At 42.2% G+C, this 15,176-nt stretch overlaps 1 protein-coding gene across 1 annotated transcript in view; it reads left to right on the forward strand.

Annotated features, from left to right (window-relative positions):
- The first annotated feature begins 306 nt into the window (after positions 1-306).
- Positions 307-15,176, forward strand: part of TTBK1 (tau tubulin kinase 1) — a 90,300-nt gene continuing 75,430 nt past the window's right edge. The window contains exons 1-3 of the mRNA XM_009894837.1: positions 307-350; positions 486-644; positions 9,408-9,555. Of these exons, the coding sequence (XP_009893139.1) occupies positions 321-350; positions 486-644; positions 9,408-9,555 (337 nt within the window). The 5' untranslated portion in view covers positions 307-320. The remainder of the gene's footprint in view (positions 351-485; positions 645-9,407; positions 9,556-15,176) is intronic.

The following is a 15,176-nucleotide window of genomic DNA, read 5'->3' on the forward strand; positions in this document are numbered from 1 at the left end:
AATCCTGGCTCTGTAAAGGCCCTTCTGCCCTATTCAGATGCTTTTAGGCTTATTGAATGCAATACCTGGCAAACCTTTCTGATTTGTGTTGGATGTCGTCCAGTGAAAACTGTAAAAACTGCCTATGTAGCAGCTGCTCTGTTAAAGCAAGACCTTTTTGCCTGGTAACAATAACAACTCTTGCAGCATTTGGCATTAGATTCTCTTTGACTTGTTGGCTGTCAGGCCCAAGAGCACTGGACTCCTGCATGGTATACCTGGTAATTGTCACCCTTTTAGTTTGTGCTGCTGACTTGAAGCATGGTTGCGTCTGCCAAGTTATGCATGGAGTGAGCTCAGGTGTTTGCAAGGTGAGTTTGCCTTCTTTCCTAAGGCAGCGGTTCTGATTTAGTCATAAGCAAAACCTGTGGAAATGTAACATTAACTTCTGCCGTGACCTGTACTAATTTTGTCATTCCTTCCCCCCCACCCCTTTTTTTCCTCAGATAAATGGCTCATTTAAATTGGGAGCTACTAAAATACTCTCTGGCTGGCAAATGCAGTGCCTAGCAGCAGTCATCAAGGACGAACCAAACATGAGTGGAGGAGGGGAACAGGTCGACATTCTTCCGGCCAATTATGTGGTCAAAGATCGCTGGAAAGTGGTGAGTAGCTCTGGCTTTGCGCTTCCTTTGGTGGCCCAAACAGATCTCCTTCTCCTGTAGTAGTATAGATACTTGTCTAGTTAATCCTGGGGTCCGGCAAGCAACAGTGGAGTGGTATGTTTTGGCATGTTAGTAAGATACTGCAAAAAGATGGTTAATATTGCTCTAGTGTTTTTTAGACTGTCTGGTGTTTTTAGAAGACTAAACCTGCCAAGGATTCTTAAGTAAGATTGGACTGTCGCAGCAGGCTGAGTCATGTTTTAGTAAGAAACTTAGATTTTGAGTTACTCGCGCAAACAATAGTACAGATGTGCTGATAAATAAATTGCGTTACAATAAAATACTGTAAAAGCAAATGTTACAGGTTGGAATGTCAGCTAATGCAAAAGTCAGAAATTCCATAATTAGCTTGTTGGTACAACTTGTGTGTAAATTTATTAGGATACATTCTAAAATTATATCATCACATGTTAAAAGTTGTAGTTCTTCATGGGACAACCGTCTCATCTGTTGTGCAAGCTGGATGGAGTACACTGAATTAGTAGCCATTTCATCTTTTATGTACTCTTTGTATGGCTGCAGATCTCACTATCCATTTAAATTCATGGCATGAGCTTGCCATTCAGATTCGGCTCTTTGTTTCTTATTGCTGTAGTATCTGTGTCAGGTATATTTATTTTTGTTTTATTCATGCTTTTACCAGGTGATCAAGAGAGAACTATTAGCTTACTTTTACAGGTAGGGTTTCGGATTTAGTTAGATTTTCATTTATATTATTTTTTACAGACTGCTTAATATTTATGACCAAAGCACAATTTCGCTAGGCATCATGGGCATCTAGGTCTGCTCATCACTTCTACAGATTGGACCTGTCTGTCTTGCCTTAGGCACCCAGCAGATGAGTGTGTGATTGGTGATGGCTCGTGAGCAAATACTTCAGCAGCTTGACCAGAATCATGCAAGAATGCTCTGGTAGAGACATGGGGAGAATCTCATCCTCCAGATATGTGTTTCATTGCCACCATATTTGTTCAGAGGATGCAGTTCCTCTTATGTGTAAGACTTTCTCTTTAGTCATAAAGTGAGGTCTCTGGGATTGTGGGGGAAGTGGCATTATATCCTCTCCTCAGTTAAAGAAACTAGAATATAATACCTGAAAGGATCATGTACCTTTATACTTCTTGAAATTCTGTATGTGTTTTCTGAGAGTTTTTGTTTTCTGGCTTTAAAAGCTTTGCTTTTAAAAAGCTGGGAAAAAAAAATTAAATCCCATCTGTGCCGTTGTGTCCATTTTAACTTGGATTACCAGCAGTGTCTGAACCATTAAACTCGCAGCAGAAGCTTTGCTAGTTTGAACTACAAGTGATTTGTCATAGTAGCACTCAGTCGTTTCTGTGTGCTAACTACCTATGGTACAGCTGCCCTGTGAGTTTTGCAGTGGGCTGTGAAGAGCAGAGGACTATAAAGACACTCAGGGCTCTGAGCTCGCTTCAGTTCCAGGCTGTGGGTAGGTTGCTTTCAACAGCCGCTTTAGACAACGTATTATCCTTTCATTAGACTTGTCTCGTGCCTGTATCTCTTTTGCCCTGGGCAGTTCCCCCTTGCTCTGTTCTTGTCATGCCCCCATTCCCTGCCTCTCCATCCTAGCTATTTCCTCCTGCTTTCTCCACAGCCTTTGCTTTTTTGTGTGGCCTATCCCCAAACAGCCTATTTATATTTGAGCAGTTCAAACTGCTCTTCATTCTCTATGCTTCCTGAGAGCAGATGGAGAATCTCAATTTTCTCTGTGATTAGATACCAAAATGGAGACAACCCCTATCCCTCTCTCTCAAAGCTTTCTGGCACAGCTGAAGGAAAGTCTTGCTGTGCTTTTGCAGCTCTCTGGGCTGGAGCACACATACTTGGTTTGGCAGGATGATACGTGTGCAGGTTAGCTGACATGTAGGACTTGAAACATGCTCTGTCTTTATGGACTTCTTAGAAAATACTGCTTGCAGCTTTTATCTGACCCTCCCTGCATAAATGGAAATTTCCTTAGAGCCTACAATTTGGTCAGATTGGTGCGTGTTCATTGCAAAGCTGAATCTAGACACTCTCTTGATGCTAAGCCATTGCTTCAAATGCACTGTTGCTCATTCTTCTCCATTCTCCTTTACCCTAGCTAGCTTTGGCTTGTACTGTTCCTACTGTTCATCAAACTTTGAGTTTGTCTTTCGTAGACAGGAGTGCTAAAACTTCTGTAAATTATGGGAGTATTTTTTTAACACAGTCTAAACAAAGTAATTTTGATCTTGGAAACAGCAGAACTCTTAAAAGCACCAAAAAGCCTAAATAAGGCCTAAAATATGCTCAGTTATGCTCACAGGGGAACACTTCAAACTCATTTTAAATTTGGTAGAGGCACTAAATGTGGGATTCAGTGACTTCATTGTTGCATGAATCTGTGATTGGGGACTGCTAAAAGCTCTACCCACTAACTCTGTGTAGAAAATGTAGAAATGTGTAGGTATATTGTCAACAACTACCTCCAACTAGAGAAATAACCTTTTATGTTTTATAATGTTGGCTCACAGTAGTCTTCAATACTGCAGTGAGGTCATTACCCCACTTGAAGGCCCTGAGAAATTACATGGCTTGCTAAAGGGCGTAAATAGCAATGAGAAATTCTGATTCTCAGCTCTGAGCGGAGCTGGGACTTTAGCCTTGTACTAGCTCAGCTGTGTGTTGTGAGACTTCATTGAACAGTCATTTCTGTCCCCCTGAAAAGTGCACACCCTTTAGGCAGGCCTTCTGTGCTGTCTCCTTGCTGTGCTTGATGTTGGTGTGGACCAGTCAGAACTGTGAGCCTGATCAGGCTCGAAGTAATCTGGTAAAAATATAAAACTACCTCTGTTGGTCCAAGGAAATGGATAGCATAGGATCAAATGAGAGATGAAAAAGGTAGTGTACCTTAAAGTGAGCATACAGCTGTAACATCGGTAGTAGCATTTTTTCTTTATCATAGACCTTTCTGAATCTAACCCACAGCGTGCAAGCTGGACAGTGCAAACTTTGCTGTGAGTGATCGATCCTGCTCCAGCAGGTGTGTGGCATATTTATGTGATCCTGGGGTTCATCTGCCAGAAGGTTTTTTGTGTAATTTGTCCTCCCATTGTGACTGTCTCTGGCTGGGCATTTGCTTGAACCTTGTAGTTCTCAGTGCTGGCATACTTCCAGTATTGAGCCAATTTCTAATTTTAGATCAGTGTAATGTATTCCTTGAATTCCTTTTCTCCTCTCCTCCTATATGCTGGCTGACAAAGTTTTGACAAATGAAGATTTTAGTTCTCTGCAGTTAGCCTGTTGTACTTCGTTTTCCTGTCGCTCCAAGTTGGCAAATTTTGGCTGTCTGACAGCAATGATATTTTAGTTCCTGCTTTTGGAGAAAGGCATGGACAGGGAGTGCTTATGCTTTTTATCAAAACTTTTGGACATGAAGAAGTATTCTTTTGAGTCATCATTCTTTACTTGCAGATATTTTTGATGCTTTGACTGGATGAAATTTGGACAGTGCTGGAACCATGTGGCTTTTGCTGAGACCCCAGAGGGTGACTTGATCCACACATGCTCTGAGTGATGTGAACTGCTTTGCTCAGGGGAGGCAACAAAGTCAAACATAAATTGTACTTGCTTTGAACTAGCTATAGATATTAAGGCTGAATGGATATATCTCTTCATTGCACCTAAATGTGTTGCATCAGGGATTCACAACTGAGAGTTATTAGCAAGACAATGGTGACAGCTTCTGCACTGTACTTTGAGTACAAATGGTGACTATTGTACACATGTATGCTGTTTTGCCAGGTACAATCCAAGCTTTGGTTTCTTTCACATTTCTGAGGTTCTTGAAGTAAAGTTTGGTAAACACTTTGGTTTTATTTTGGAAACCTTCCTGGAAGCCACACAAACTTTTGTGGACTCTTCACCTTGTCTTGGTCACAAAGGCTATTTATGGTTCCAAGAGGGAACTTGGGACAAGGAAGGTGCTTTGTCGGTCTTGGGGCCTGTTTTGGTCTCACTTTGTGTAGAATTGCTTTAAGTGGGCTTTGGCAGGTCTTCAGATGATTTAGAATGGGGCTGTTTGACTTCTCCTTGATTGGCTTCTCAGTTCATGTCTGTTTTATATATGTTAGTTTTCCTTTAAGATGAGTATAACTCCAGTCCTCCTAAGCAAGTTGAGTGGCCTCTGAAAGTTTGGTGAATGTAGGTCCCATCTTCCTTACCTGTTAAGTCAGATGAGGCCTGATAGCCATTTATGGATCAAGTAGCCCATTGAGTTGGGCTGCAGGAGTTGCAGGCTTGACTATACACGTGCTCCTAAAAGTCAGTCACAGTAGTCACTGTTTGACCTTGTCAACATTTGAGGCCTGTGGGTGACAGCCTTGACCCTGGCTGAGTTCACTGTAGGTCGCTGGCTCTCAGTTTGGTCCTTTGCTCTGGATTCAGAGCACATGTACTTGTTCCTGACCTTGCCACTGATCCTGAGTCTGAACCACTCATGCCTTGGTTCTGGAGCATTTTCCTGGGCAGGTCTAGTCTTTATATCGTATCCTTGGAAGGCAAATTTTGTTTAGAGCAGCGGTGTCTTACACGTTTGCTGAATAAAAGACTGAATTTGTAATTAAAGGCTATTTTGGGTTTTTTTTGGGGGGTGGGGCATGCTGGCTTTGTTTTTTTGAGCTGGCCCTCTTTGAGTACTGATTTCGGTTTAGTGGTCTGTGTGTTGTTGTGTTTTTTTGGGGTTTGGCGTGGGGTTTTGGGGGTTTTTTTTTATAGGCTCTGGAGGATTGTGCTGCAAGAGTCTTTTCAGGATAAATCCAAAATATTTCAGGATTAAATGAGACTTCAAAGGGAGCCATCTGGGTCCTGTGTAACTACTGATATATCCAAGGGGCCTTTTCAGAGTGGCTTCTCCCTTCAGGACATCGCTGGTTTGAGTTGGTGGTCCTGAGGGACAGTTCAGTTTGGGGAATTACTGGAATCTCCTAGCTGGAGACTGTCACACTGAGGGGTCAAGTAGAGTGGCTTTTCAGTAACAGTTGACTCCAAGGGCCTAATGTGGCATGAAACCTCTTAGAATGTGGAAGAAGCACTGCAATGAGCTGCATGGTCGTGTGGCCATTAGTGGGATGCTGAAAGGACTGAAGTAATGTGTGAGATGTAGCTTGCTTAATTTTAGTTGTCTATGTGCAAGTCCAAATACATACCTGTGTGTTATCAGATGAATTGTTCACATGACTCCAGAGGCTGTAATGGAAATGTGGACACCCAACTTGCATATAGGCTCATGCATTTAGGTAGAATGAATCCTGCTGGTATTTTCAGCCTGTATCCCAGTCTTAACAGTAAATGGTCTGGTGGAAGGTAGGAAACGGAATGAGAAGAAAATATTCCCAGAGCAGTGAGGTTTAGCATGGGCTGGTGACCCATGATTACCAGTTAAGTGATTCTCGTGAGATGTTCCCTTCTCTTTCTTGACTTTGTGTTTAATGATTTCATTATTCAGTTATTTTCTTGAGTGGTATATGCCCATCACTCACTTGTGTCCAGCAGAAGGATGTGCTGAGTTCACCTTAAAACAGTAAACTTCCAGAGTACCCAAGCAATGAGGAAAGCATATGTGGTAAGCCCCTGACCTCAGCCAAGACCTTGAGTTGCAAGATAACAACTTGCTCTGCAACAAAGAAAAGGAAATGGCTGCTGATGGCCTCTGGATGTTGCTGAAAAATCAAGAAGGATGGCAGTGCTATTAATGATGAATAGGATCATCTGGTGTGCTGGGAAAAGTATGCCAGAGAATAATTTCCATAAGAGGGTGAGAAAGGATGTGAGGAAGCAGAGGCAGCTTGAGGGCTCTTTGACAGTAAGGTGCATTGTTGGCTGGAAGGTGTGTATAAAATCAGTTTCAGAATCATAGAATGGTTTGGGTTGGCAGGGACCTTAAAGATCTTCCAGATCATCACCACCCTCAGAGTAAAGAATTTCTTCCTAATATCTAATCTAAATCTACCCTCTTTCAGTTTCAAACTGTTACCCCTCATCCCATCACTGCACTCCCTGATAAAGAGTCCCTTCCCCATCTTTCCTGTAGGCCCCCTTTAGGTACTGGAAGGCTGCTGTAAGGTCTCCCCGGAGCCTTCTCTTCTCCAGGCTGAACAACCCCAACTCTCTCAGCCTGTCTTCATAAGAGAGATCCTCCAGCCATCTGACCATCTTCCTGGCCCTCCTCTGGACTCCCTCCAACAGGTCCATGTCCGTCTTACGTTGGGGGCCCCAGAACTGGACGCAGTACTCCAGGTGGGGTCTCACAAGAGCGGAGTAGAGGGGCAGAATTGCCTCCCTCAACCTGCTGGCCACACTTCTTTTGATGCAGCCCAGGATGTGGTTGGCTTTCTGGTCATTCTCTTCATCCTGAAATGAACCACTCGGGGAGAGCCTCTAGCACCAAGGTGGTCAATATTGTGCATTGCACATGACTAGACCTTCCTACAGATCCCTGTATTGCTGCTATCCTAATCATATTACTGTGTTGTTCCACTTACATTGTAGTAGCTTTGCATTTTGACAACTGTGTTGCAAGTAGGAGCTGGCCCAGTTAAGGCCAGTGAATGGAAAAGGATCGTTCTGTATGTCTGTGCTGGCTCAGTAATATTTCTCCCCAGATCCATTTCTTGAATTTGCAACCCAGTGAGGTATTTGGGTAGCCTATGTTTCTTCTCCATCCCAACTATGTTGTGTTATGTTTATTACTGTTAACTTTTGCTTATTATGTTACCCTGTTTCCCACTGAGACTTTTTAAATTTTCCTTTGAGTCCTTCCAGATCCCAGCTAAACTTTTTGCCTTCTGCAGCTTTTACTGTCCCTCTCCCTTTTCTTTCTGTGTCATCAATACGTCAGGCAACAGAAAATCCTGTGTGCTGAATCCTGAGGTATTAGCTGGCATGTTGTTGCTATGCTGAAAGTGGCGTTGTTTTGATAGAAAGATATTTTTTTTTTTTTAATAGCCAGCTCACTTAGTGTGAATTTCCAAGTTGAAATAGGGCTGCACTGTAATAATTTATTAATAATATGTGGTGACCTAGTTATTGCAATGTTTACTGTATGAATATGCCTGTTTAGCCCAGTGGAAGGTTGTGAGGAAAAATAGCAAGTTAAAGGAGAAGAATGGCTCTGGGAAGCAGCTCTCAAAAGGTTTTCAAGAAATAGCTTCAGAGACAATAGTCAGGCCGTTAATATGGAAAGTACTACTTCTTCATGCAGAGCTGTTGTTCTTGACCTGGAAGCCAGAAAAGCAAATGGTTTGGGTCACCTTAAAAAAAACCAACAACCAGTCTTTGAGTGGCAGGGCCCTTTGTTCAGCAAACTGGGCAGATGCACAGGACAAGCCTTCTGTGGTGTAGAAGGTACTAAAATATCATCTAAACCTCGTTAAACGTTGTATAAGATACGTGTTTGACTGTCTTCCTTATCTAAACTTCTTTTTCTCTTCAAGTGTCATTGCTGCTGTTGGAAAGAAGCAATGCTCGGGGCCTCCTGAGCAGTTGTGAACAGAGGGAACACAAAATGCTGAAGGGAAGGGCTGCAGCTATGTTCAATGAGCAAGTGCTAAGCAGATCAAAGGAGCCCTGATCTAGCTCTGCTGTAAACATGAATTTGTTCCTGCGCAGCATAGTATGCTTTAAATATATCTAAGAGAAACAAATATAAAATAATTTTCCTAGCGTAGACATTGACACTTGCAACACATTAGGAGTCTGTCTTACGTGTGCATATGTATAACTATATGTGCATATGCTGTCAAGGCTCAGCAGAAGGAGAATCAAGGAATCACCTTCCAGGAAAGGCAGAGGATCCCAGCTTGCTCTCTGAGTGGGTGGCTACTCTAGAACAGGCAGGCAATCTCTCTCTAGTAGGTGCATATCAAATATGCTGAAACTTAGACATCTTTAACCTTGAGTTTATGTCAATTTAAATTGTTTCGATTTCCAAGCAGTGATATTCTTCTATTGTGAAACAGTCTTTAATTTTGCTGAGAGACACAAAAAGCATCATTTGGTGTGGTTTAAAACTAAAAAGGAAAAAAAAAAGAGAGAAAGAGAGAATGAGAAACAATGGAGCTGTACTTGTACTTTTACACAACTGTTTTGTGGTAATGCAGGTGGCAGTTCTCTGAAATGTGGCACTGAAGTAACCTCCCTAGCAGAGCAGGTGAAGCATCTTATAAAATATTCCAGTGGATGTTTTGTTCTGTGTTTAAAATCCTGTGAATGAGATGTAAACTTCATTTAACTTAGTTGTTGAAAGCATTAGTTCCAGCTACCATGGTTGTGTTTTACTGCAGAGATGTGTTTGTTGAGAGGGAATGACAGTTTTTATCTACCATGGTCTGGATAGTGGTTCTACTATCTCCTTGAAGGGTCTTTCCTTGAATTTTGGCAAGAACGTTATTGAGGTAATAGGCGTTATCATTTGCTTTTAAATGTATCACATGTCATCACTTGCTAGGCTTGTTCTTTGTTGTTACAGCAAAGAATTTATACATAGCACAGTCAAGTGGGTAGCTGGACTTTTGCCTAGCTGTGCAGTGAAGGGATTCAGGCACAGCACAGATTGGGAGCTGAATTTGTTCTCCTTATTGCAGTAAAGAAGCTAGTGCCTGGCTCTGTGAGAGCCAATTTGATGTTCTCATGTACATTGTACCAAACCTCTTTGTACTTTTCTAGTTGAAAAAGATTGGTGGCGGTGGCTTTGGGGAGATCTATGAGGCAATGGATCTACTGACCCGTGAGAATGTGGCCTTGAAGGTGGAATCAGCCCAGCAGCCCAAGCAAGTTCTCAAGATGGAAGTGGCTGTCCTGAAAAAGCTGCAAGGTAAGGCAGAAAGCTCTTTGGAAGTGCTAAAGGTCACTGTGCATGTTAACAATTGGAATCCAAAGTTGCAAATGTTCTTTATAACTTTCTCTTCAGATTCTACCTATATGTGAAGTTACATTAAGTCATTCAGCTCAGAAAGTTACTACGTTCTTTAAAGCATTCTACTCAAGTGAGTTCTGACTACAGGGACTGTTTTTGTCTGCCAGGCTATCAGAACAGGGAGGACACTTAAACTGAAAACTATTGGTACACTGGGCTGTGCAGTCTAGTGATAGTGATGAGATGATGAGGAACAGAGCAAGCAGCGTTGGACTAAGAAATGAAGTTAGCTGATTGCCTCCCAGAGGCCCAGGACGATGTTTGTGACTATAGCACTGTGAGCATGACGGAGTCTCCAAGTAAAATGGTTGACTAGTAGATGAGTGCAAAAAGTGGATAACATAAAGTATAGGAAAACTGGCAATTAGTAATTTTTCACGTACCTGACTGTCCTGAAGGTAAAGTATGAAAGATTTTAAGTCTTTTAGTTTTGGGAGTGGTGGTTTTGAATTACGTTAATTTCAATGATATGCCTATTTTTAATTTTTCCTAACACAGCGTTATATTAGTTTGGATGTGGAAGTCAGCCCTGGGACCATCGATTTCTGTAGTTGACCCTGGCAAAGCTTATAAGCAGGTTTCAAACTGACTGGGAAGCAGCAAAATGGGAGCCTTCCTTGGCTCATGTCCAACCCTGCTTCCACTTAAGAAATTACACAGAAGGGGGACTTGCCTTATGCCAGGATGCTGTTTTCTGTTTGCTCAGATGAAACTATAAATAAGGCTAAAATTTAAAATTTGCTGTGCTGATCTTTAAAGTCTTTTAAGTCACAGTCATTCTGGGGAGTGAACTAGTAGAACAGGCTGAAAGAAGCCAGCCAGTATCCCAAAGGCTTTTGCAATGCGGATGAGATGCAGTTTAACACCAAAGGGTGCAAGGGAGCAGTCTTGCTGCAGTTGCTCCTGGCTGAAGGAACAGTGAGGGGGCTTCTGCTAAAAACCCCTTGCTAAGGGAGAATGTAGACAAGAAATTTCCAAATCTGCCTTTGAGGTACTGAGAACTGCTGTTTGTTGAAGTGCATTGTGCATGGATTTCCTTGTAAAGGCAAGGCCAGCTATTGATAGGTACAGTTTACGTGTTCTGGTATAATACGCCTTTGAAGGGATGTTCCTTTTTGCAGGATTCACACTTGGGCTCAGGAAACACTTTTCCATGAAGCAGTGGGTAGTATCCCTATCACCAGGGCTCATGCTTCAGAGGTAGCATTGTGGCCCTGTGTCAGTGTCTATACCTCTGCCCTTAGACAAAACCTCCAGAGATATGATTGAATTAGAGGGTGAGACTGTTGCGGGTCTTGTGAAACAGGGTTTGCTCGATGCTTGTGACATATAGCCTCTAGGTAGAAGTCAGTGAATCATTTTTGAAGGTCAAATAGTTTTACACAGTTCAGCTCTTCTAAAAGGAGGACTGATAAGGCCTTTTTTGAATACACCGTATTGTAATAGATGCAGCTGAGCTGTGTAAAGAGAACCAAAACAAAGGAGAAATCAACCCAGATCATTAGGAAGAAGCTTGCTGTTGATCTGTGAAAGGCCTGGATATGGAGAGCTCCTGGAGAACAGCAGAGCAGGTGGATAAGGTCTGAAAGCAATGCAGTGAGGGCAAGCTAGGCAGAGATCTGGATTTTTGCATTTGGTTGTACACTTGGAAATGCTCTGAATTGAGTGAGGGTGTGACTGTGTAGAATGGTGGATTATGAGAATACCAAGAGACAATGCTGTCGTGCTGGCTAGAGACAATGTGTTACATCCAGGGCTGGGAGTGCTTGAAAAGCAAGACCTGAAGTCACCAAATCAGAACTAGCATCAGAAAATGTGCAAGGAGTTGACTAATATTTATGCTTTGCCATCAATGTTTATTTCTGGAAAATAGTTGGGAATACCAAATGTTTGAAAAAACACCCACAGTTGTACACAGCATGATCCTGGTAACTGGGGAGAGGGAGTGGTGGTGTGTGGAATTAAGAGAGTGCCTTGGCAAAGCGGTTAGTAAATATTAAGGGACAGAAAAGACTGAAGCAGAATTGGCTATGCATCAGCTATCCTGCATTTAAGAATGACAAATTACTTCAGCCATATTTTTATAAATCAAGCTGTTCTGTGAAAAATTTAGCTTTTTTTGGTTCAAGGTTAATCCCCAAATGCCTTACTGAAATAAATGATAAAGTTAAAATAAGAAATAAGGTTGAGAGAGTTGGGAATCGTGTATTGTGTATGTTTTCACTGTGAGCTGTTGCGAAGAGGTGAGAAACATCTCAGAAAGGGACATGCTGACTTTATCCAAACAGTTGGTGGATGGAGGGAAGTTAGTGGTATTACCATAGGTGATATAGCCAGCTCATGTTTTTCCAGGTGAAAAGTAAGGGAACAGTGTAATCTAAAATTCCTCTGTACTTCTGTGGTAGAATTTAACATTACAGTCCCTCTTAAATAGTACAGCTTTATTGTTTTCTGTTTAGGTATCACACCAATATTAAATGACTGAGCTGCTGCTCTTTTTGGAGCTTGTGATCGGTATCTTGCAAGTTGCTAGAGCTTCACAAAGTTTGGGATAGAGAAGGCTGGCCATTAGCCCCTATGCAGACCTAATTCAGACCTGATTTGGGTGCAGCCTGACCTCTCGGTGCAGTAGATCGGTTTGGACTGCAGGCTGTTGCCAACAGTCAGAATTTCTGGAATAGCCACGTAACAAACACAGCCACAGGTCCCTCACCATGTGCTTTCTGCACTGGCAGTCCACACAAAACAACTGGGGAACTAACCAATTAATGACTCTTCTAGATAGTCTCTATACCTTCTAATAAACACTGTGTGTAGGTGGTCAAACGCTGGAACAGGTTGTCCAGAAAGGTTGTGGAGTCTCCATTCTTGGAGATACTCAAAATCCAACTCTATGTGGCTCTGGACAACCTGCTTGAGCTGTCTGTGCTTGAACAGTGGGACTAGATGAGCTCACTTCCAACATAAATGATTGTGTGATACTTGTGCTTGGCTATGTGAGATCACTGCCACTTCAGTATCTCTCAACTGCCTGTTCTCTTCTGCTCTTACTTGATTTGATTTTTCTAGCTGTATAGTGCTTTTTCTTTATCTATTTAGATATTAATGTGTTTGCCAAAGGCAAAGTTCTTTCTGACTTGTACTGTTACTTGCAAGGATTGTAGATCATCTTGTGACCAACCTTCCAAATCTTTATGCTGTCTTGGGGCTGGGAAGCACCAGCAATGGTGCCCTTTTAGGCTTTGGGTGAAACAGAATCGAGAGGTGAGTTTACCAAGCTTCTTGCTCGAGCAGGCGATGAGCTGATGCTCTCAGTTACGCTGTTGTTGCCCATTAACTCAGAATGTTTCCAGCAAAATTTCTGTCTGTTTCTTGCCTTCCATGGACTATTTTAGTGAAAATCAAAATCTCTTGGTCCCACAGAGTTGCTGTAGAGTATTTCCTTGTTCAGGCTGGGCTTGCAGGGCTTAGGACGTTCTGTCTGGTGCTACTATATCTGGCCAATTCTAATCAGAGCACCACAAGATAACATTTTTTTTTTTTTTCATCTTTGTCAAGCACTGTTTGGCTTATGTTGTCCTGTTGCTCCCCTATTCTGACAGGGTCGTGGCACTGTTGAACCAAAGCTGTTTTCTCAGTGTGTATTGGTAGGCTTGCTTGGGGAGCTCTTTTTGGTACCGTTAGGAATGTTGACCTCAGTATCACAATGTGTATTACTGTCCTTGCTGGTCAAGGAGCCCTCCACAGTACCTGATTTTTACCCGTATCGTCATTGCAGCATGAGCACATGGGATCATCCATGATGCCAGGCCTCTTCCATGAGGAGTCGCCATTTGAAAACAAGTCTGTCTTTCCAAATCCTCACCATGTGGTGGCATTCAGGCAACTATACCTTGTTGCTGAACCAGCGGCCACTAGAGATTATAACCTTAGACCTCTCTTTTACTTGAGATCGTACCATGTGTTCACCCACTGTCTGCTGTGGATGAAGTCCTCTGCTATTTATCAACATCAGCCTGAGCAACCCTGTTGGCCTGACTACAGGAGTTGCTCACCACTTCTGCCAGACTTGATTATCTCTGGCGTATCTGTCCCTTCCGTGGATGAAGGAGTAAGCAGGACTATGTTGACCTGGAGGATCAGAAAATTTTCTTTCCTTGAAAAAGGCTGCTGTGCAGTTCCCAGCTACTGGGTATCATGGAGAGTCCAAGGAACCACATCAGAAAGTAGACTTTCGCAATAGTAGATTCTTATATACATACTTCTCTCTAAAATGTGCAATAAGTAACAAGCAATATGGAAATAATATGAAAAATTCATAGTGTACAGCAGTAAGAAATGTGTGTATGTAGTTGGGAAGCGTAGGGATAATAAATCAAAGTAATAGTATGAAAAGAGATAATAAGTAAAATTATTTTATGAACAGCTAATAGAGAATTACCCTACTAGGGATAAATCTTACCTATAACAAATTCAGAAACTGTTTCAGAGATAGTTTGGCACATCTGCACAGGGAACTTCTACATGAATACAGCTTCTCTGTCAGAAGAATACTGTTTTAGTGCCAAGCCCTCATTTTATTGCCTTAATCACGACTGTAAAATTATCTTTAGTGAGATAATTGTATATGATCGTACCATTTGCACATAATTTTAAACTACTGGGACTTTTCTGCTTTGCAGTCAAGCATTTTGAAACCAAGCCTAAGCTGCATTGGCAAAATAGTTCTTGCAGATACAACTTGTCTCCAGCAGAGAAGGATGCTGGAGAAGGATGCTGGTTTAGTTGTATCTGTAAGTGTTTTGCTGTGTAGACAAGCCTTTTGATCACGTAGGTTAAAAAGCAAATGGAAATAAGATCTGAATGGCTAAGTGAACTAGCAACTTAATTATCCAGAGAAGTAATAAAGCTCTCTTAAGCTATGTCTACATTAGCAAGCAGTATAGTACCAGCAGATCAGTGGATAGAAGCAGTTGCTCAGGCCTGTATGCCCCCAGCATATATGGCTTAGGGATTTTATACTATAAATAGCATGTGTTTTAGGGATTTTCCTTTGGGTTAGTTTTAATCCGGTCCCCCTGTCTGAGGGACCAGTTGTTGGTTTGGACTACCTCCTTCAGGATTCGGGGACTATTTGGTGTGCACCTGAAATGGGGCTTCTGGGGCTGTTTGCTTGGAAAAGTTTATATGACCAAAGCCACTCTGTGAACAACACTGGCACATGGTAGTTGCAATGATTTAAGGCAGTATAGGGGCTTGCTTAAAACCTCATTGCTATTATAAACTGGGACTCTGAGACTCCTGTTCTTCGGAATCATGGGGAGAAAAAATGGGGTGGTCTCCTGTCATTGAACATGTCACAGGAAGAGTCCTGTTGCTTCTAGATGAGCAGATGTTTTTCCATATCTTCAATGCTTTTCTAACCCTTTGAAATACAGACAGAAAACAAATCTGCCCGCTCTCCCTGGATTTTATTCCCACCCTGGATTTGCTGTGGAGCAACATTCAGGTGGCAAAGG

The sequence above is a fragment of the Charadrius vociferus genome, unplaced genomic scaffold (genome assembly GCF_000708025.1).
Source record: "Charadrius vociferus isolate BGI_N301 unplaced genomic scaffold, ASM70802v2 scaffold411, whole genome shotgun sequence".
Taxonomy (NCBI): Eukaryota; Metazoa; Chordata; class Aves; order Charadriiformes; family Charadriidae; genus Charadrius; species Charadrius vociferus.